Here is a 23,660-nt window from a genome sequence, read left to right as displayed (position 1 = left end):
TGTCCACTAATCGTAGGGTTGGTGGTTCGATTCCCTGCCCACGTGACTCCACATACCGACGTGTGCTTGGGCAAGACACTGAACCCCAAGTTGCTCCCGATGGCAAGTTAGTGCCTTGCATGGCAGCTCTGCTACCATTGGTGTGCGAGTGTGTATGTGAATGGGTGAATGAGACACAGTGCAAAGCACTTTGGAGAAAAGCGCTATATAAGTGCAGACCATTTATAATAATGTTACACTTTTGCAATACGAACAATATTGTAGCTTTCCAGCTCGCGTGCTGCTTTCTGCTCATATTTACATCTTGGACTTCCTGTGTCTTCTCAGAAAGTGATTAGTGCTGGTTATGCACTGGGTCAGCGTGGCTGCAGGTTTACGGTTGCAGTCGTGTTTAATGATTTAAACACGTGGAATTAGGTGTGCCTCTGTTCAGAATAAAAACCTACAGCCACGCCTTCTTTTGCTCTAGTGCATGGTATTGGATTTCTGGGCGTTTTAGGGCATTGAAGGCCTCTCAGGGCTTTCAGCTTTTGTTTCTGGCTAGACTAGTGCAGCTTTGAGAACTAAATGTCCAACAAGTTTTACATTTTGACACCCTTTACCTGTTCTCTGTGATCATTCCTCGTACAGTGATGTGTTTCCGAACGGGTTTCTCTATCAAGTTCACTTCTTTCACCCTTATCCAACGGGGAACTCGATATTACCTAATCAGTACCGCTCTTATTTTATTTCAAATATGTTGTTTTGCTTTTCTTATATATTCTTCCTTACCTCATGCTCGAGGCTCTCTTTCATGATCTATTTTCTCTTCTGTACCAAACACTTCTCTGACCTTGTCTATTGGAGTTTCTTTTCCCACTAAATTCCTGCCACACGTTTCACAAATCAGTGTCTCTACTCTTAAAGGACCTGACACATTTCTCAGCGGTATAAAGACGTATTATAAATCTTCGTATAAAGTGAGTGAAATGAAACCTGTCTCCGAAACTGAGCTCCTCAAAATGCAGTATTAAAAAATTAAAAGATAAAAAGTGCCAGCCAAAGTGATATACCAAAGAACTGATACTATAGAGTTTAAAGACTTTCAAATGGCAGGGAGAATAAATATGTTTTACATCGGATTTAATGTAATGAGGAACAGTCGAATGGAGCAGATACTAGGGTAACACACACACACACACACACACACACACACGGTATACCGGTACTACGGTAGAATCGTGATACTAAAGCTTCAAAATGCCACTGTAATTTTTAAACGGTAGTATAATCGATACGGTGGTACCGTAAGTCATGTTGTATGTGAGGCAGTTGATACTATTATAGCTAAAACGACACATCTCACTGCTTCTGCAGAATACACAGAGGTTATTAACACTTTATTTAACCTAAAGTCTTTACATGAATCTTTAAAGATTTCCTGTTTGCTAGTAAGCACGCTAATTTTACGCTAACTGCTATGTGTAAATACTAAAATTAGCTGTGTTTACTAGTAAGCAAGTTAATGTAACGCTGACCCCTATGTGTAAATACTAAAATTAGCCGTGTTTGCTAGTAAGCATGCTAATGTTACGCTAACCCTTATGTGTAAATACTAAAATTAGCCATGTTTGCTAGTAAGCAAGCTAATGTTACACTAACCCCTAGGTGTAAATACTAAAATTAGCCATGTTTGCTAGTAAGCAAGCTAATGTTACGCTAACCCCTATGTTTAAATACTAAAATTAGCCATGTTTGCTAGTAAGCAAGTTAATGTAATGCTTACCCCTATGTGTAAATACTAAAATTAGCCGTGTTTGCTAGTAAGCATGCTAATGTTACACTAACCCCTATGTGTAAATATTAAAATTAGCCATGTTTGCTAGTAAGCAAGCTAATGTTACGCTAACCCCTATATGCAAATACTAAAATTAGCCGTGTTTGCTAGTAAGCAAGTTAATGTAAAGCTTGCCCCGTGTGTAAATACTAAAATTAGCCGTGTTTGCTAGTAAGCGAGCTAATGTTACGCTAACCCCTATGTGTAAATACTAAAATTAGCCGTGTTTGCTAGTAAGCAAGCTAATGTTACACTAACCCCTATGTGTAAATACTACAATTAGCCATGTTTGCTAGTAAGCATGCTAATGTTACGCTAACCCCTATACATAAATACTAAAATTAGCCGTGTTTGCTAGTAAGCATGCTAATGTTACACTAACCCCTTATTTCTCTGAGGACAATTCGCATCTACATGATTTCATTGCTCTTGGGAGACAATAGATGAAATATGTGACACATTGAATTCGTCGCTTGCAAGTTGCATGACTGTTCTTGAGTTTTTCTAACAGTTTTTCATTCTCATTAATAAAAGCATGTAGAGGATCATTCGGCTTGTCCGTTTTCATTTATATCTATGTATTTCTGTGAATTTTGTTCATTATGTAGATTTGGTTGATGAATGAACACAATATTGCGTGGTATCGTGACACTACATGGTGTCATGATACTTCAGCTGGTATAATATCGTAAGATATGTTTATGGTATCGTGACAACCCTAGCTGATACTCACCCATTCGAAAAGCCAGTTCACTGAAAGGGAAAGGACACAGGGTGTGAAAATCATATATTTGCTTCTGGTAGTGGTATCTAGATGCTAGATGTACTTAGACTTCCTGAATGTCGGGTTAAGTAGCGCGTCACTGTTTTCTTACTTCGCTTGGTGCACATCTGGAAAAAAAATAGTCGTCTTGGACAATGACATACGCTAAGGTTTGTGGGGTACAATTCTGCCTGTGTTTATTTGTTTATCTTTTCAGCAAGATTGGAAAATGTAGCATATTTTATATACCTATACGCGTAAGGATATTGGACAGATAGATAGATTTGAGGTTAATGTTAGATTTAGATAAATTAGATGCATTAACAATGGGAGGTCTTCACAAGGGTAGCAAGATAAGCGTGTGTGAGTGGTTAGAGTCCTATAATTAAGGCCGATGACTGATGTGTCGTTTGTGTGTGTGTGTGTGTATGTGGCGAATGTTCTGTTCTTGTACAGCGCAGACTGCATACGCTAGACTCCATGCTGCTCTTCATAGTAGTATTCAGTCTGTGAAAATTTTTCAGTGGACTATAATATACTATATACCACACAGTCATGTGACTAGTCCGATTCACTCGCAGACACAGTTACCAAACAGCTCTGTCCTGCTTCTGACCACTTCATTCCAGCGTGTTTCACTGTTACCGTAACCCAGATGTGTTATTAACCTCTGATTAAAGCTAACGATGTTGTAATGAAGCAGTGGAGAAAACGGTAAAGTAGTCCAAAAACTGCCATCATAAACAGTACAATTTCATATCAAACCACCAAAATGAGTTAAAGCATATTTAAGAGGTTTCACACACACACATACACACACACGTTTTATGCTACAAGATCATTAAATTAATAAATAGTCAAAAATATTATCCATATATGTATAATGAGATTTAATAAATGTAATATATTAATAAATATAATATATAAACAAATACATCATGCACAGTGGAAAAATCCATTATGCCGTGGAAAAGCTCTAACACACATCCTTCTTTCTTGTTTTTTCACTTTTTCTATCCATCTCTCTGTCCCTGTAATCCCCCCCCTTCCCCATCTATCTCCTCTCTTTCTCTCTCTCTCCTCCATCTCTCTCTCACTCTCCCTCTCCTCTGTCTCTCTCTTCTCCATCTCTCTCCCCCTCCTCTGTCTCTCTCTCTCTTCTCCATCTCTCTCCCCCCTCCTCTCTCTCTTTCTCTCTCTCTCTCCTCCATCTCTCTCTCACTCTCCCCCTCCTCTGTCTCTCTCTCTCTTCTCCATCTCTCTCCCCCCTCCTCTCTCTCTTTCTCTCTCGCTCTCCTTTGTCTCTCTCTCTCTCCTCCGTCTCTCTCTCCTTCGTCTCTCTCTCTCCTCTGAGTCTCTCTCCTCTGTCTCTCTCTCTCTCCTCCGTCTCTCTCTCTCTCTCTCTTTCTGTTTCTCTCTCTCTCTCTCTCTCTCTCTCTCCGGTCTCTCTCGGGTCTGCAGTGGTTTTCTCAGTCTCAGTGCAGTCTGTGTGAGCGTGTGCGTATGTGTCCGCGCTCTGTGTGTGAGATCTCTGATGTGTGGTTATGCATGTGTAGCATGTGCAGCGCAGCTGAGTTCACACTGTGAGTGTGTATGTGTGTGTGTGTGTGTGTGTGTGTGTGTGGAGAGGACGGAGCGAGAGCTAACAGCATGACTCTCTGATTCTCCGCTCCTTCACCTAGACAACTCGGTTTATGTTGGACATTGCTGCAGACCTGTAAGTCTTTGCGTGTGTTTGTATGTGTGTGCGTCTGTGTGTGTTTGCATGTGTGTGTATGAGAGAGAGAGAGAAAGCTTGCAAGTTCGTATCTGTGTGTTTCCTGTATTTGAAAGCAGCACTTGCACTTTTGCACTTACTTTCGTATTTTACAGAAATGTTTATATTTGTGCACCTGCTTTCATGACTGTCGGTGTGTGTGCTCAAGTGTGTATCTAAAAGTGGACTCCATTTCGACAGTTTATGTACACAGTGTGTGTGTGTGTGTGTGTGTGTGTGTGTGTGTGTGTGTGTGTGCGTGTGGTGGATGCAGGAACAGAGGTTTAGTGTGTTATATGTGTCCCCTGGGTGTTTGCGTGTGAGTACTAAAGCTTCATCAGTACCAACATTTTAGTAGTTTTATTGGTGTAATTTCTGAAAATTAACAGCACTGTAACTGAAGATCTCAGAGCAAATGTATTTTTATGAATAAAGTTAAGAATTATATTACAGTGAGCTATAAAACTAGCAGATAAGTGCTTGGTCAGCTTATTCTTCAAACCACGGGCACTTTTTTTTCTTTTTTAAACAGGAAAGTGCATGAAATTAGCCAAAAGACTGGCAATAATTTATTAATCTGAGACACCAAAATAGCAAATTAAAAGCTTGATTAAATAGATTATATCCCACACACACACACATTAGGATTTCATGACCTTTTATTTAGTGTTTCCTGGCTTCATTAATTATGCGCATAATTAACTATCAGTGCATAGCACAATTAAATGCTAAATAATAGTATGTGCTGGATCGAGTGCTACTTTATAAGCTGCTGAATAATGAGGGTTTCAGTAATTAATGTGATAAATACGATTAGCAATACATTGGCAATATTCTGTCCTTTATTTGATACTGAAGAAAAAAGAATGTGATCTGCTTCTTCAGTTCACTTTTTTTTTTTATAACCCCTGATTATTTTTTTCAGGCTTAAAGTCGAGTGCTTGTGTTCTAGACATGGTTAAAAAAAATGTCTTGGATGTTTCTACTCAAAAAATATCTGGCAACCTCAGAGGTGTGAAATTCATGCAGATCATTTGCATAATCTGAAAGGCACGCCCAGAAAATTTAATCAAGCAGGTGCTTAAGCCATCTCTGAATAAGCACAACTTTCTCAGCTTTTTCGATGTTCTTTTCAGCATATCGTTACGTATAACTATAATTAGTTATACCTTATGTCGCGCATATACATACAGTATCTCACAAAAGTGAGTACACCCCTCACATTTTTGTAAATATTTGATTATATCTTTTCATGTGACAACACTGAAGAAACGACACTTTGCTACAATGTAAAGTAGTGAGTGTACAGCTTGTATAACAGTGTAAATTTGCTGTCCCCTCAAAATAACTCAACACACAGATATTAATGTCTAAACCGCTGGCAACAAAAGTGAGTACACCCCTAAGTGAAAATGTCCAAATTGGGCCCAATTAGCCATTTTCCCTCCCCGGTGTCATGTGACTTGTTAGTGTTACAAGGTCTCAGATGTGAATGGGGAGCAGGTGTGTTAAATTTGGTGTCATAAGAAGATTGCCAGGACCCTGACACTGAGCTGCAGCATGGCAGCGAAGACCATAGAGTGGTTTAACAGGACAGATTCCACTCAGAACAGGTCTCGCAATGGTCGACCAAAGAAGTTGAGTGCATGTGCTCAGCGTCATATCCAGAGGTTGTGTTTGGGAAATAGACGTATGAGTGCTGCCAGCATTGCTGCAGAGGTTGAAGGGGTGGGGGGTCAGCCTGTCAGTGCTCAGACCATACGCCGCACGCTGCATCAAATTGGTCTGCATGGCTGTTGTCCCAGAAGGAAGACTCTTCTAAAGATGATGCACAAGAAAGCCCGCAAACAGTTTGCTGAAGACAAGCAGACTAAGGACATGGATTACTGGAACCATGTCCTGTGGTCTGATGAGACCAAGATAAACTTATTTGGTTCAGATGGTGTCAAGTGTGTGTGGTGGCAACCAGGTGAGGAGTAGAAAGACAAGTGTGTCTTGCCTATAGTCAAGCATGGTGGTGGGAGTGTCATGGTCTGGAGCTGCATGAGTGCTGCCGGCAGTGGGGAGCTAAAGTTCATTGAGGGAACCATGAATGCCAACATGTACTGTGACATACTGAAGCAGAGCATGACCAGTATGCAGTATTCCAGCATGATAACGACCCCAAACACACCTCCAAGACGACCACTGCCTTGCTAAAGAAGCTGAGGGTGAAGGTGATGGACTGGCCAAGCATGTCTCCAGACCTAAACCCTATTGAGCATCTGTGGGGCATCCTCAAACGGAAGGTGGAGGAGCACAAGGTCTCTAATATCCACCAGCTCCGTGATGTCATCATGTAAGAGTGGAAGAGGACTCCAGTGGCAACCTGTGAAGCGCTGGTGAACTCCATACCCAAGAGGGTTAAGGCAGTGCTGGAAAATAATGGTGGCCACATAAAATATTGACACTTTGGGCCCAATTTGGACATTTTCACTTAGGGGTGTACTCACTTTTGTTGCCAGCGGTTTAGACATTAATATCTGTGTGTTGAGTTATTTTGAGGAAACAGCAAATTTACACTGTTACACAAGCTGTACACTCACTACTTTACATTGTAGCAACGTGTCATTTCTTCAGTGTTGTCACATGAAAAGATATAATCGAATATTTACAAAAATGTGAGGGGTGCACTCACTTTTGTGAGATACTGTATATAGTGAATTGGGATTCAGCCTAACATTGATTTTACGTGTGTGTTATATAGTTGAGATTGCCTCTGTTTGTGTGTGTTTGTGTCAGTGAGTGAGAGAGAGAGAGAGAGAGCGAGCATGGTGGCTTCTCAGAACCGACGTAGACAGTTGAAGTGTCATGTGGCGTAGAAGAGGGCATAGATCAAACCTCTGTCTGACCTGTGTAGGATAGAAGAGAATAAAGGTAAGAGAGAGTAAATGAGAAAGTGAATGAGTGTAGCCAGACAATCACAATCAATCCCCGTGCACACGGGGAAGGCATCGTTTGTCTTCCTTCGTTTTTTTCTGCCTCTTTCTCCCTTTTTCTTCCAGTCGTTTGTCTCCAAGAAGGAATGTCTCATGCTGCCTTTCTCTTGGGTTTCGTCATTCAGGGCTGAAGAACAGAGCAGACTCCCTATCCATTCTCACCGTCTCGTGTCTCAGACTGTTGTGTTCCTAACCTCTGGAGTGTGACGGAATGAATAGTCCCGGCTGTGTGTTAACTTCCTGTAGCACATATTAAAAATAATGTATACATGCTATACAGTATATATATATATATATATATATATATATATATATATATATATATATATATATATATATAGAGAGAGAGAGAGAGAGAGAGAGAGAGAGAGAATAGTATAGTATGTTATAGCACCTTTACATTGTAAAGGTAAAAAAAAAATAAAAGTAACGTAAGGTAAAAAAAAAAAAAAGTATCATTTTAAAGTATAGAGATTAGAAGAAAATAGCGTCAGCTCAAGGGACACTGTTTCCTGCAACACTTCCTACTTCGAAAGTGTGAGCACGTCTACTACTACTACTATTACTACTACTGTTATTGTTACAGTTACATCATGGCATAATAAAGTAAAGGCCATAATACTAGTTCTAAAACATTTTTCCCTGAAATACTCGTTATCTTTTAACCTATGTAGTGGCATACATAGTGAATATACCGTCACCAGCCACTTCATTAGGAACATACTGTATGTACATTTGTGCAAGGATCCAATCAGCCAATCATGTGGTAGCAGTGCTATGCATAAAATCATGCAGATTTACATTTACATTACATTTATTCATTTAGCAGATGCTTTTATCCAAAGCGACTTACAAATGAGGAAATTCAAGCAAAGCGATATATTAAGCCGAGAACAATACAAGTAGTGCTACCGTACAACATTTTTTCTCCTAGAGAAGCAAAGTGAAGCGATTCTAGAGAAGCAAAGTGAAGCAATTCTAGAGAAGCAAAGTGAAGCAATTTTAGAGAAGCAAAATGTTAAGAGCCAGTATAATATATATATATATATATATATATATATATATATATATATATATATATATATATATATATATATATATGTATAATTTATTTATTTTATTTTAATAATGTGGGGATTGGCAGGTTAGGAGTTGGTTAGGTGTTCATGGAAGAGGTGGACCTTTAGCTATTTTTTTGAATAGTGACAGATTCTGCGGTCCGGATTGAGGTTGGAAGTTCATTCCACCACTGAGGGATGGTTAGTGTGAAGGTTCTGGAAAGGGACCTTGAGCAACGCTGAGTAGATACTACTAAGCGTGGGTCGTTAACCAATAGCAGATTGCATGAGGGAATGTAAACCTCAAGGAGAGAGTGAGGTAGGGCGGTGCTGATCCAGACAAGGTCTTGTACGTGAGCATCAAGGCCTTGAATTTGATACGGGCGGCTACAGGAAGCCAGTGGTGGGAGATGAAGAAGGGTATGACATGGGTCCTTTTTGGCTGGTTGAAGACGAGGCATGCTGCTGCATTCTGAATCATCAGGAAGGGTTTGATAGAGCTGGCTGGGAGACCCAAGAGTAGTGCATTGCAGTAGTCCAGTTTTGAGATAACAAGAGCCTGGACTTGTAGCTGTGTAGCCTGTTCGGTGAGATAGGGTCTGATTTTCTTGATGTCATACAGAGTGAACCGACAGGATCATGCAGTTGTTGAAATGTGGTCTGTGAAGGTCAAGGTCAAGGTCTGTCCTGGTTCGCTTGAATGTGGTTGAGCCAAGCTGTACGGTGAGGCCAAGTTGAGCTTAAGGTGGTGTTCCCTTGTCCAGTTTGAGACAGGCAAGCAGAGATTTGTGCAGAGGCGTGGATCATCAGGCTGGAAGGACAAATAGAGCTGGGAGTCATCAGCATGACAATGATATGAGAAGCCTTGAGACTCAATCACAGGCCCCAGAGAAGTAGTATGAATAGAAAAGAGCACTGGACCCAGAACTGACCCCTGAGGAATGCCAGTTGTGAGTTGCTGAGTTTCAGAAGCTCCTCCCCTCCACAATACCTTGAAGGATCTGCCTGTGACATATGGTTCCACCCTGTGCAGAGCCATTTTGGTGATGCCTAGGCTGGAGAGATTTGACAGGAGGATCTGATGATTCACAGTGTCGAAAGCAGCAGAGAGATCAAGTAGGATGAGGATGGATGATCTTGAGGTCTTGCTAGTCGTAAGGGTTCAGTGACGGAAAGCAGAGTAGTCTCCATGGAGTGACTGCTTTTGAAGCCAGACTGCTTTGTGTCTAGGAGGTTGTTCTGTGTTAGAAAAATTGAGAGTTGATTAAAAAAGGTTTTTTTAAAAAAGGATTTTAGAAAGAAAATGGAGGAGGGAAACAGGTCTGTACTTATCAACTGCAGCAGGGTTAAGTGTCAGCTTTTTGAAAAGTGGGATAACCTGGGCCTGCTTAAATGAGGTAAGGAAGGTGCCAGTAGAGAGTTATGTATTAAGGATGCGTGAGTACAGGTTGCAGTGTGGGAGAGATGGTCTGAAGAAGGTAAGAAGGGATAGGGTCAAGAGGACAGGTGTAGGATGGAGTTTTGAGCCATCAGTCTCTGAGAGAGGAGAGATGGAGGACAGTTGAGAGTTATGTGGTGGAGGAGCCAGTCTATGTGTGTCTGGGGTTGAGAACTGGTTCCTGGTTGATGTAACCTTGCTGGAAAAGAGAGGTAGGGGAAAGGGGATGAGGGGGACAGAGAAGAGAAGAAAAGGTTTTGAAGAGAGAATGGGTGTTGGGAGAGCTGACAATCTTCTCCTGGTAGTATATGAGTTTAGCAATGGAGATGCTATGGGAAAAAGAGGAGAGTAGTGTTTGGCAATTTGTTAGGTCAGTCGGATAGTTAGATTTACACCAGTTCCATTCAGCTGCCCTTATCTTGGTCCGGTTATTACGAAGAGCCTCTGAGAGCCAAGGGCTAGGGGGTGATGTGCGAGCTGGCCTGGAGGTTAGGGGTTAGATGCTGTTAAGAGAAGATGTTAGAGTTTAACATAGCATGTCAGTTGCGGTGTTTAAGTCCAGTGAGGAGAGGTGGGAAGTGAGGTTGTGACAATGGAGGAAAAGTGTGAGGGGGAAAGGGAGTGAAGATTGGGACGAAAGGAGATAGAAGGTGGAGGCAGTGAGTGGGGTGAGGGAAGACAAATAGAAAACTGGATAAAGAAATGGTCAGAGGTGTGCAGAGGAGTAATGAGAAGATTTTGTGTGGTGCAGTTATGTGTGAGGATGAGTTTGAGCTGTTTACCGGTCTTGTGAGTTGCTGGTGTGGTGAGCTGCTTAGGTCAAACGTGGGCAGGAGTGCAAATAAATCAGCCGCATGTGGCTTGTCTAGGTGAATGTTCAAGATATAGGTCAAGAGCTTCACATCACAGATGTTCACATCAACATTAGACTTAGGAGCCCAGTGCCTTTCACCATGACAGGGTTGCTAGGATTTAGGCCTTTCACATGCAGCAGTCTCTAGAGTCTAAACAGAATGGTACAAAAAGCCTTCCATGAGCGATACTTCTATGGGTCGAAACGCCATGTTGAAGAGTGGCCAGACTAGTTCGAGCTGAAAGGAAGGCTATGGTAACTCATAACAACTCTTCATAACCGTAGTGAGCAGAAAAGCATCTCAGAATGCTCAACACTGGGAACCTTGGGGCAGAAGACCACATCGGGAACCACTCGCCTCAGCCAAGAACGAGAATCTGAGGCTACATTGGGCACAGGCATGGATAGACTGCTGACAGCACAAACAAGATGTTCATAATCCTAAACTAGCCAGACGAAATCCCTATTGCCTCTCGGGATTATATCTGTAATACTTGATATGTTAGTGATAGTATCGGTTTTTTTTTTAATAGCTGATTTTTGAGCTTAAGAGGATTTTCAGTCTAAACATGGCTCCCTGAAGCATACTTAATGATTTGTACAGAAAAAAGGGATTCGTCTCCAGTATACTATATGTTCTTATTACAAGCTCTGATGGTGATGTTTGATTTTTATTTATTTATTTTTTTATTTTTTTTTTCAGTTTAACTTTAAGAGATGCTCAGGCAGATAGGAAGTGGTATTGCAGACACAGCAAGTATTGTGAATAGTAGTATTGCAATTTTCCAATTGATTTCAACTACCACAAACATTAGGACTTGAGAACGTTTCTGGATGGACGCCAGAGATCTTTTGCATGGGTGCGACTTTTGTTGTATGAGCACAGGATCCATTTCTCGTGACTGTATCCAGCAATATTATCGTATATTACAGCCCTGATATCAGGGCGTGTATAAAAAAATCATGTTGATGAGGAAATTTGTGTTGCTGGTATACATTCAGCCTGTTTCACTGCTTCTGTGTATCGCTGTGTGGAAATAACCTGAAGTACTTGATGATGTTCCTCTTCTGAAAACCACAAACTCATCGTGATAAGCCCATAGAATACCAGGAACTTGCCCTAAGTGGGTGTTTTCTTTGTGTGTTTGGATATACACTCTTCTAACCGAGAGAACATAGCACAGCGAAGCGATGGAAGGAAGTGATGGAGAGGTTCAGGTCAGCAGACAGGAACCGGATGCCGCTTTTTCATCTGATAAAGCTACACGAGTTCCTCTCAGTGTAAGAGAGTCAGACTGAAAGCGACAGAGAGAAAGTTGTGTTGTTAAGACCAGGAGATGCGCCTCGCTCTAGACACCCCCTGTTTTTTCCATCGCCGAGTAAAGCGTGTGTGTGGCACACATGATGCAGCGTGAATAGTGGCTTTTGACAACAGATACATCTCTTGAGAGGTCAAGAAAACGAACGAGCTATTAAAAGTGGATCACGAAGATTCTGGCTCACAAAGGATGTTCGAGATAGTACAGTGGAATGACTTGTGCATTGATTCTTATCTAGAATTGACACCAGATGCAAGAGTTTAGAGTGGCAAAAACGTAGCTCAAGCGACCTTCCGTCCAGTCCACTTTTATTTTCCTAAAGTCTGTCTTCTGGCAGAAGAGCAGCAGCTTTGTTTCACTTTGCTTTTATAAACGTCAGTGTTTACCACGCTGGTGTAATGAGTATCATGCTCTGCAGTAACATGCCACACAATCATCACACTGTTTATAATATGACACATTTTCAGTAGTGTGATATAGAAAATGTGAATGTGTGAGTGTCATTCAGTCGGTTCTCTATGGTGTGAAAAAAATAAATAAAATAAAATGTATATATACACGCACACACACACACACACACACACACACACACATATATATATATATATATATACATGCTGTAAACAAATAGAACAGGAAATATGGGGTTGTGTTTTGATAGATGCACACCTCACAGAATTAGTGTGGCATGAAATGTTGTAAGCTCATGAGGAGGATGACTAAGGCCTGCACCACAGCAATGTTTGGTAACACATCTTTCATATTTGTATTTGTCCCTACATCCAGACTAAGATAATGTTCCAAGGGTCAAAAATGATTCAGCTTTGAAATGGATCAATCTGAAAAAAAGAGACACTCTTTGTAATGTAGTGTGAGGGGTTTAGAGAGTTTATTTATTTATTTTTTAAATGCTAGCATTTGGTTGTCACATGATCTTTACAATTTCCAAGATTTTGGAGCTTACGGCAAAGCCGTTTTGTGTTACAATGTTCTCAAGTTTCTCAAGAACTCTTTAGGATTTTCTATAAATCTGCATTTCCCTCCATTTGTACACAATCGGTCTGACTGTGGATTGGTGGAATCCAATCTCTTTAGAGATGGTTTTCTAACCTTTTCTAGCTTGATGAGCACCAACAACTCTTTTTCTGAGGCCCTCAGAACTCTCCTTTGTTCATGCCATGATACACTTCCACAAACATGTGTTGTGAAGATCAGACTTTGATAGATCTCTGTTATTTAAATAAAACCGAGTGCTCGCTCGCTCGCACCTGATGGTCATCCCATTGATTGAAATCACCAGACTCTAATTTCACCTTCAAATTAACTGCTAATCCTAGGGGTTCACATACTTAAGGCATTTTGTCCGATTTGTTTAGTCGGGTTCTCTTTATCTACTTTTAGGACTTGTGTGAAAATCTGATGATGCTTTAGATCACATTTATGCAGATAGTTAAAAAATTCTTGCAAACTTTCAAGCACCACTGTAAGTTCATGTAGCAAACACCTGGTGCATTTGCCCAGCATGCCACTTAGACATTTCATTGTGGTCGAGAGGTTTTTAATAAATGCTAGAGAGGCTAATCTTTTAAAAACATGTTTGATTAGACATAACCCGTGTTAATGTGTACTAGTCCTAAAAAGACATGCTGTTGTGTGAATTGGCTTTTGTCTGGAGTAGAGTACAGAAGTGTTTGGATCTCTGCATGCAAAACAACACTTGGGCTACTGTGTGTACAAAGTGCAATGTGTGTGTATGTGTGTGTGTGAGTTTGTGTATATGAGTGTCTAATGAGCAGGAAGACCTCCCACATGCTTCATGGGTTCTGACTGCAGTGGCACCCTTTCAGTATCGCACGCATTCACATTTAGGGGCAGTTTAGAGAAGCCAAACCACCTACTTGATTGTTTCGACGAGAAGCGAGAAGAAACCCACGTGGATGTGAGAAGAACATATGAAAGGGAGTAACACATAGAGAGTAAAGCGAACAGAGGGTCGAGCCAGGAACCCTCATGCTGTGAGGCAGCAACGTTATGCTCTTTTCCAGCTACACTAATTATCATATGCACATCCCGTTCATAAAGAAAAGCTATAAAAACAACAGAATTGAGTCTTCCTTGTATTGTAACCGTCGCACAATTAATCGCTTCTGCTATTTAACAGTGTCCTGCTTCATGCAGTCCACTGCAATGCAAATGGACACTCCTCCAGGAACTGTGTAGTTCTCATTCAGACGAGTTCTCAGTTGCGTAAACGTGTTCTGTGTCTCGGTGGAAATGCGTGTGACGGCACGTGTAGGCTGGGAACGGGTACTGAGATGACCGAGGGACTCGACAAGCCACAACAGTATGACCTCTGACCTCCGATGTAATCACTACACAGTGAGAAGGGAGATTTTTAGCCCTTTGATGACTTTGACTTGTGTTTGTGTGTGTATGTGTGTGTGTGTGTATTTATATATATACACTAAGTTACATTGCTTCCTCAGCTTAACTATCATTTCTGTACAAAATCCTCTTTCGCTGCACAGACAGCAGCACAGAGAACTCTGAGGAAAAATCCGGAGTTTGTACAAGTCTGCAGAGTTAAACAGCTATTTAACTCAGTGTTTGCTGACATAGGCATGTCGTCTCGAATCTCTTAGCCTCGATCGATAAATCAATCCATTTTGCATGGATTAGCTCCGTCTAATGGCCAAATACTCTTTAAATAAATCGAGGAAGACAAAACAAAAAGCCAGCAGGTGATATGCAGTTAATCTTTTTTTTTTTTTTTTTTTAAATGAGAATGAGGAAATCTTACGGTATCGCTATGGAAACTGGGCCCAAGTAGATGATTCATGCCTATTTTTAAAAAATATTTCATCATTTTTGATCGTAATTGATATTATATCAGGACTCGCAATACGCCTGTGAGCAGACCAGCATTGTGCTCATGCTGCATTAAGGAAAAAACAGCCCGAGAACACAAAGCTGCAATTCAGACACCTCACACGAGTCAGACACAGCAGGAATGGAGGAACACAGGGAGAGAAGAAAGGCCTCGCAGGTTGTACATGCTGCAAGAAACAGGAAAAGAAAAGAGGGTTTTTTCTTTTCTTTTCAGAGAATACAGAACGCAGAACTTTAATTCATTTAGGCGGAAATGGCACAGGGTGTGTGTGGGCATGGTTCTCTCTCGGTGTGGACTAAACATAGACTTAAATCGTTAACTTGTAATACAACCCTTAGTGTATGTATGTATATATATATATATATATATATATATATATATATATATATATATATATATATATATATATATATATATATATATATATACATATAAATATATATATATGTGTGTGTGTGTGTGTGTGTGTTACTGTAGCTGCTCAGGATGAGTTGAATTGAGCTTTGTGTATTGGACATACAGAGAAGCCTATTTGAAAGTTAAAGTCTCTCTCTCTCTCTCTCTCTCTCTCTCTCTCTCTCACACACACACACTCTCTCTAACTCTCAGGCTCTCCCCTTTCTATCGCTTTCTCTGTTCATCTCACTTCTTTTCACTCTATCTCTCCTTCTATATCCTTTTGCTTTACTGTTCTCCTGTGCTATTTCTATCATCATTTACGTGTGTGTGTGTGTGTGTGTACATATATGTAAGAGTATGTGTTATTTATTGATGTTCCTGGCTTGTTTGGTTCACACCGTAGCCTACCTTGTGTGCTCTGACTCCCCTGAACACACACACACACACACACACACATACACCATCTGCCAGGTGTCGTCCATGCACAAAGCTGTAGTGATTAATCTGCTGCTTTTGCATGAACTTCTGTAACAGTGACAGGCATCACAAGGAAGTCCTGATGCAGAAAAAGGAAGAGAATGGGGACCGAAGCAGTGATCCTTGTTTGTATTGCCAAACTGCCACTGCTTATTTTATCACCCAGGTGGACTCTAGTACATGACACCTCCCAGGCTGTGACCGCTGTTGTGGGAATTCAAGTTACTCATCTTCCCATATTTTCACCTCTTCAAGCTGTGTTTACACTGTGTTATCCAAATTGATAGACTGAAGCAACTCCTAAGTAACGTATATAGATTCCAACAGCCTGTTGAATTCTTGGACAGAAGGTGTTGGTTAATTTTCTATAACAGCTTACACACGGAGTTGGATGGTGGATGCTGCATGTGAACAGTTTAAATCGGTGTATAACGGATGATGTGGTAAAGTTGTCTGTAATTTCATGTCATTTACACGTGAGTCTCCTATGTTAGTGCTAGAACAGTCAGAGGTAACGTTGTAAACAAAAATTTTCGGACACAAGAAAGTCTTTGCAGTTTCTCAGTAAACTGTCTGCCATCCTAATTCGGCACTTGTCAAAGTCGCTCAGATCCTTACACTCGCCCATTTTTCCTGCTTCCAACACGTCAACTTCTGTTCACTGCCTGTTCACTTGCTGCCTAATAAATATACCCCACCCATTTTCGGGTGCTATTGTAACGAGGTAATCAGTTATTCACGTCACATATTAGTGTTGTTAATGTTATCGCTGATCTGCGTATCATTATTATTATTATTATTATTATTATTATTATTATCGTTAAGTGAGATAAAAATGAGAGGTTGATGAGGGAATGACAGTTTCGGTTCTCACTATAAACTAAACATGACACTAAACATAACGGAAAATGGAGTAAATAGTACGATGTGTCATTCTCATGAATAACAAAAATCAATAGAAAAGTCTTGTACTCTCCCCAGAAATCCATGTAGGAAAGGTTTAGATCCCTAATGAACAAGCCAGAGGTGATAGTGGCAAAGAAACCAAAGAGAGTAACAAACAATGGTCCTCATTTATCGGTCTTTTAGTAAAGTTGTGTGTGAATGTTTGCGTAAACCGAAGCGAGCTAAAAATTTCCACTGGATTTGCGAATGATTGATTTTCTTCACTGGCGTGTGCACGTTTATGAACTCCAGTCGTTCGCAAATTACCAAGTGCATACACGGAACAGCTGATTTGCCCTGTAGTTCCGCCCACAAACCTCCATATAAGTTCTAGTGCTCAGACAGCTGTGAGCACGAAACCATCGCTCAAGGTAAAGGCTGAAAAGCAGAAGTGGAAGTTATTTTGACTTGCTTCTATGCCAATAAAATATTTAATCATTTACCTGTATAATATGAATAATGATGATAATTGAGGAAATTTTCTGTCAGCTATGGCATTTGGTTAAATGATTCATTTGAGGATTAGTCTTAATTCATGGGTTTGTGTTGGCTTGCTTTTTTTTTTTTTTTAATTAATGGTGGTGATATAAAACGACTAGTTTTCACGAAATGCTCTCGATGGCACTCTTACTCCCTGACCTGGGGAACTCGTATGAGGATATGTTTTTGATCGAGACTTCAAATCTCTTCTATAATTTTTGGATAAGGGCATCTGCTAAATGCTGTAGATGGAATAAAACGAAGCAGTTTCAACACGGCTCTATACTTACAGATATAAAAGTGCAATAATGCGTACAAATTATATGATTCGAAGTCGGACAAGTTGAGGTTAGTCGTCTCACGCATAAATTTACACCCACTCAGGAGCACGAGTAGGATATGAACGTTTTTCTGAATCGACCGGATTTTTATGAACACCAAATGCCTTGTGTAAACGCTCGTAACTGATGATTCGTACGTAAATCCGTTCATATCTAACGAGGCTCATCGGCGGGAACCAGGCTGAAATGGGCGGAGCTCATTCTCTCCTGAGTGACACCGGATAGTATGGTTATAAATCATTACATAAACAGATATACGTAAAAGAGTAAAGCCTAACAATGACTCAGCAAAGTATGAGCAGATTGTGAAGCAGCTCTTAGGTACAGATCTACAGTATCCAGGTGACATCCACTGAACAAGGAGAGATTTGGATTGTACATACATTGTATTAAGTGATGCATTAATGAACGTTATTATAAAGTGTTACTTAATATATAAACATTTTAGCCCAGAGCACAGAAAATATCCGGTTCGTGTCAAATAAGTCTAATGAGTTCATGCAAATTCTGAAGCTATTTTAAATCAGAATGCAAATTGTGATTTGAATCTCCAGATGCACACTTTAACTGCCTTGTGTAAATGTAAAATGCATTAAATAAATCTTAACGATCAGTCGTTTAATATGATCCCCCCGCCCCCCCGTACATATATGTCTGTTCTACATTTTTACTGGCCAAATGACACAGATTTTCAAGGTTAAACAAATTATGTTTGCATGGAAACATAACCCTCATCTAGGTTTTTAGGGTGGAGGTTGTCATTTTTTTTCACTTAGCATTTATGACTAATGTGTTTTGACAGAGTTTCTAAACAATCTGATGATATTCTTGTTGAATTCAAATATATATATATATATATATATATATATATATATATATATATATATATATATATATATATATATATATATGTGTTTTGTGCTGAAGCTAATATAGCACATCGTGTTATTTATAATCAAAAACAGTGCAAATGTCATTAGCAAATTTGCGACTGTGTTGTATTTTGTTTATGCGGTCTGACCTTTGGTCATAATATTGTATATTTTGGTAGGACCTGAACAGCAGGTGCTCTCTAACAGTGAGTAAGTCTATGTATTTGACTTTTGCTTTTAAAATATATTTTTGGTCAAGTTTAACTGTGGCATGGTTTGTTCGTTTGTTTGTTTGGGATTGTGAAGTCGCTCTAAAATGTCCATCTTCAAACGATCCAGCTGTCATGTATATGTCATTGTGAACGTCCTTAAACATGAGCAGGTTTCGTCATTTTCCATCGTCATAGCTGCGCACATCCAAACGATCAGCTGACATTGTGCAACTGAACATTACATGCTTTTCTGAAGTATTAGCACCCCATGGAACATTAATTAAGATGTGCTGTAGTATGTCTATTATAAACAGTGCTGGCCAAGACGACGCAGAAAGCGGTTCACATGTTTAATCGTACTTACACCAGCAGCTACGCCGCCATTCTGCTCTGTGGAGAACATGAGGTTTTTGCAAGCGGTGTTGAAATGTGCTGCAGACTCATTGATGCTGTGAAAATGCTGTTTTTCATTTGCTAAGCAAAGTGCACAGTTTGCATAAGCCATATGCTTTTTAGGATATCTGTAGAATGGATTATATTTGCATAATGCACTTTGTATATTCTGTGGGGTGGTACTTAAGCCCATTATTATTTTTTCCTTTTGTGTATCCACAGAGCAGTTTCCTGGGCAGTGCAAGCTTCTCTGTTTCTGACCTCCTCAAGTCAAAGGACCAGCAGCTCTCTCTCAGCCTAAGGTTAGTCCAAGCAGCCTGGAATGTCTAATGCTTTCGGTTTATCCGCGGTCAAAGGTTGAGACGTTGTCGAGGAGTCTCAAATGAATTCAGTTTTGCAAGCGAAGCGATATGCGCAGATGGAACTTTCCCCGAGCATGTTTCAGGCTGAGATCGCACTCCTCTTTCATCATTTACGTACGGTGCACTATGGCGTCGTACAGTACGAGATCCCCAAAGGCAGTCCTTGTCAACTAAGTGCCTCTGATCAAAGCGAACAGAGATGATTGGAGTTTCTTTAGAGAACCGGAGACATGCTCGTTGTTTGCGTGTCGCGTTATTCTCTGTCACAACGCACAAGCACCTGGGTAGACAGCTGAAGAGATCTCTTGTCAGCCAAGTGTCAAAAGGGACTCGATCGATTAGGGAACAATAAAGGATTGTCTGAGGAGGAGAGGAAGCCAAGAACTTCATAGCAACCTGATGCTAAGAGGAAATGATCAGGAAAATGCAATCAAACTGCTGATATAATACTGTATATTGTAAGCTCTAAAATTAAAGTAGCCATCCGCATATGTTTCTTTAATATCCTGCATGTGAGGTGAATCGCAATTGTAATGAGAACGCTAAACTGTTTCTGTGTCGTCTGCTGTCTGTAAATGTAGTGCTTCATGTATTACCTGTCAAGGAAAAATCGGCAGACTTGATAAAGAAGAAACCAGCTAGATGCGACGTCGTTATCGTAACTGTTAACAGGATGTTGGAAATGATCTTTTTAGAAACTAGAAATACTTTCACAAAAGGTGCACGTATAAAAAAATCAAAAGCTAGGTCTATTTATTCTGTTTTCCCCTTGGAGTTCTAATTCAGTGTCAGTTTATATATATATATATATATATATATATATATATATATATATATATATATATATATATATATATAACTGACACTATTGTGTATATAAGTAAATTACAAACGGAATATAAAAATAACCATGTGCTTTTGGCTGACTAAAGATAATATACTTGTGGCTGTTTTATACAAATCACACACATACACACTGATAGATAGAGGACATTTTTCAAAGGCTGTCTTAGATATGGAAATGAAATCTCTCAAAATAACACCTTTCCAGGAAGAGGAAACAGTCACTCACAGATAAGGCTAACATGAGATTTCAACACTGACACTAATTTTTACCGAGCTCCGATGTTGAGGAGGCCTCAGTGCCCAAACGTCTCCTGAAACACAATTATCCATCGAGAAAGAGAGAAAAAGATGCTGCTCTCATAACGTCACTCCCAATCTGTCTCTGTGTTTCCTTCTCCTCCACCCATTCCCAGATACCCCCCCCCCCCCCCCTCTCTCTCTCTCCTCACACTCTCCGTCTCCACCCTGGACGCTCTCCGTCTCGTTTCCCCTTAAGGGAGCTTCTCAGTCATGACCGTCACTGTTGTGATTGGCAGCAAGCACCGAACAGCTGTGTATGTGTATACCCTCACCTCCCTTTCCTTCTCTGTCTGTCTTTCGCTTATACCCACTATAACGTGTCACATTAGCACTTCTCTTAAACTGGAGGATGAAAGGAAGGAACACACACTCGTTCTGAAAGTTTCCTTTAATCAAGAGTGAGACGGTGAGAAAGAGCGCACGACGGGGACTGCGTTTGACACTGGACTGGAGGCTGGGGTGGCAGGCCAGTTTGTGTGAGCAGCTCAGAATGAAACGCTTTCCTCCTCCGTCACTCTTCGTCTGTACACTCATCGAGCATGATCCAATGAAAAGCTTCTCAGCATCCATAAGTACCTACTTGTAACATAAGTGTCAGTATTGCTTACAGTGGAGAGGTGGCGGTGTCATTTTACTCACCGCTTTTTCCAGTGACACCTATTGACTGTTAGAACTGGTAGTGAGAAGTAGAATTCATAAAGCCAGGTTCAGTTTGAGTTGAATCACACGGTCACATTTGTTCCTTAAATCGCTCTTCTCTTTACAATGAACATGTTTAAATCATCTCATTTTAATATACTGTCCATGTGGCTTGTGGGTGGTATCGTATCTTATTGGTATAGTTGCAACCTCATAGCTTTGGGATACCTGGTTCCCGGGTTCTCTGGTTTCCTCCTACCTCCTCCCCAAAAAAACCAATAAATGCTGATGGGTGAATTGGAAGATTGGAAATTCTGACTTGTCCCTAGATGTGAATCAGTGTGTGAATTGGACTGGTGTCCTATCCAGGGTCTGGATCCACCAGAATCCTGACTGGGATGTACTCAGTATGTATTTGTTTGGTACTCAACAGGCAAGCTGTTATGAGAAGTTGTGACATTGATGAAATTCTCTTTGAAGCACAATTAATATTACGCTTCCGGGGTTCCCACAGAAGATCACTTGTCTGCATATTGATTCTTGCACAAGTTTTACACCAGATGCCCTTCCTGATGCAGTCCTCCCCATTTTCCTGGCTTGGGACCAACACTGAGAGTGCACTGGCTCGTGCAACCCTCCAGAGTCTGTGGTTGGTTCCCTGACCAGGAATCAAACCCACGCTGTGGGCTGTGTTACCCAGGCTGCTAGCCACTAGTCCACCAAGGAACCTATTTCAATGGGGTTCAGTGACGGTTCAAATAAAAACAAATAAAACAACCAATGACATCACAGATCTGAGGATAAACTTAACCAGAGACATTGCTACAGGACAGGCAAGGCAGGCAGCAGCTTGAGGTCTTGAGTTTTGAGTGAGAACGCTAAAGGACATTTTCAGTGCAAGTGAATGAAAATGTCGATTAAAATGTTCAGAACTCAAAACATCCGGTGGGTAATGTACGGCACGACCTGTCGGGAAGCCAGAAAACAAGAAGAAGAAAAGGAAAAGGGAGGCAGAACTGTGGTAAGTGGTGGATGATAACTGTAAGATAAGCCATAAAGTTATGTAATGATAGCCCAACATCAATTTAGCAAGCAAGCAGCTAGCTAAGAGTTGGCAGGGGTGGACACAGGCTGACCTGGTGAGCATCAACTCATGATTTTTACCATAAATACACCCTAGAGGGCACATTTTTTTACACCTAGGAGCACCTTGAGAGCGATTCATCTCATTTTCTTGCATCTAGGGGAGTCTATAGGGCATCTCATTTTCTCCACAGGAACAACACGCTAGAAGGCACTACACATGTTTTCTCACATTCTCTGCTGAAAGGCACCCCACGTCATCATGCTTTCTCTCACGAACGGGGGATAGAGGGCACTTCATCTTGTTTTCTTGCGTATATCGGCATCCTAGAGGGGATATCATCGTGTATTGCTTCACGTAGTGGCACCTTTAAGGGCAAGTTTTGGGGCACCCCAGACGCCAGCATCAGTCCACGTAAAACATGTGCCCGTAAGACTTTCCAGCATACGTGGATGTTTTTCACATGCAACATTGTGTTTTCTTTGAGAATTGGGTTGCAACTAACCACACGACCAGATTTGCTTCCTTGCCTGTCTCACCCCCATCCCCCCCAACTCCTTTCACAGCACACCTTATTTCTTTCATATAAAAGTCTATTCTCTATGTGTGTGTGTGTGTGTGTGAGCGCTCATGTCAATCTACCAGTGTGCAGTCTTAAACATATTCCTGGGTTGTAGCCAAGCCCATGTACGAAGATCCTGTGTGATTCCTGAGCCTGACACGTGGTTCGCCCTACAATTTGCGGTATGGTACTGAATACACTCGGTCCTCTTGGTTTTCTCTGGCAATTGCACCAAATGATGTGATTTAGTCAATGACTGGTGTTGCACATGATCAAGTGATGAGGGGATTTTGGGCAATTACTGCAGTTTTGGCCTATAGCCAACATCCAATCAGATGCAAAAACACATACTTACTGGTGATAACTGTGTTTTGCGAGAAAAAAACAAAACAATTGGTGCTAAATCAGGGTTTGTATGATGGCTTGATATAAAAGGTATCACTTAGCTGTTATATTTAGCGTCCTCCACCTGTGAATTTCTTTACAACAAACCACATATCTCTGCTTATCTCATTCCTTCTGCCACATAACAGAACATAAAGACATCTCTCCAGTGCAATTATAACCGTGTATATGATAAGTGATTTCTGAAGAATTGATTATATCCCCGTAGAATCTAATAGCTACAAGCCTGTATAGCTCTATCTTCCACTAACGGGGGCGTAATTTATCAGATGAAGTGAAATTAGTTTGCACTATAGAGATACATATTTCTCTCATTTTTTTCACTCATTTTTTTTTCATTGTTTATTTTTTACAACAACAGTCATATGCCATAAGTTATATAGAGCAGCATGCTTACTCTATTCTGTATTATCATCAGTGATTTTTTTTTTTTTTTTTGAATATCTGTAGTGGAGATGTAAAAATCCCATTA

At 40.7% G+C, this 23,660-nt stretch overlaps 1 protein-coding gene across 6 annotated transcripts in view; it reads left to right on the top strand.

Annotated features, from left to right (window-relative positions):
* Window positions 1-23,660, top strand: part of inpp4b (inositol polyphosphate-4-phosphatase type II B) — a 224,684-nt gene that overhangs the window by 82,602 nt on the left and 118,422 nt on the right. For 5 of the 6 annotated variants that reach the window (XM_017463589.3, XM_047153914.2, XM_047153919.2 and 2 more), the window contains one exon: window positions 19,213-19,292. In XM_017463589.3, the coding sequence (XP_017319078.1) occupies window positions 19,213-19,292 (80 nt within the window). Of the gene's footprint in view, window positions 1-4,070; window positions 4,297-19,212; window positions 19,293-23,660 lie in introns of those variants that run through there. The other variant, XM_047153924.2, reaches the window with a different exon arrangement.

Source organism: Ictalurus punctatus, chromosome 3 (genome assembly GCF_001660625.3).
Source record: "Ictalurus punctatus breed USDA103 chromosome 3, Coco_2.0, whole genome shotgun sequence".
Taxonomy (NCBI): Eukaryota; Metazoa; Chordata; class Actinopteri; order Siluriformes; family Ictaluridae; genus Ictalurus; species Ictalurus punctatus.
Note: the sequence above shows the minus strand (reverse complement) of the source record. Positions and strands in the feature narration are given on the sequence as shown.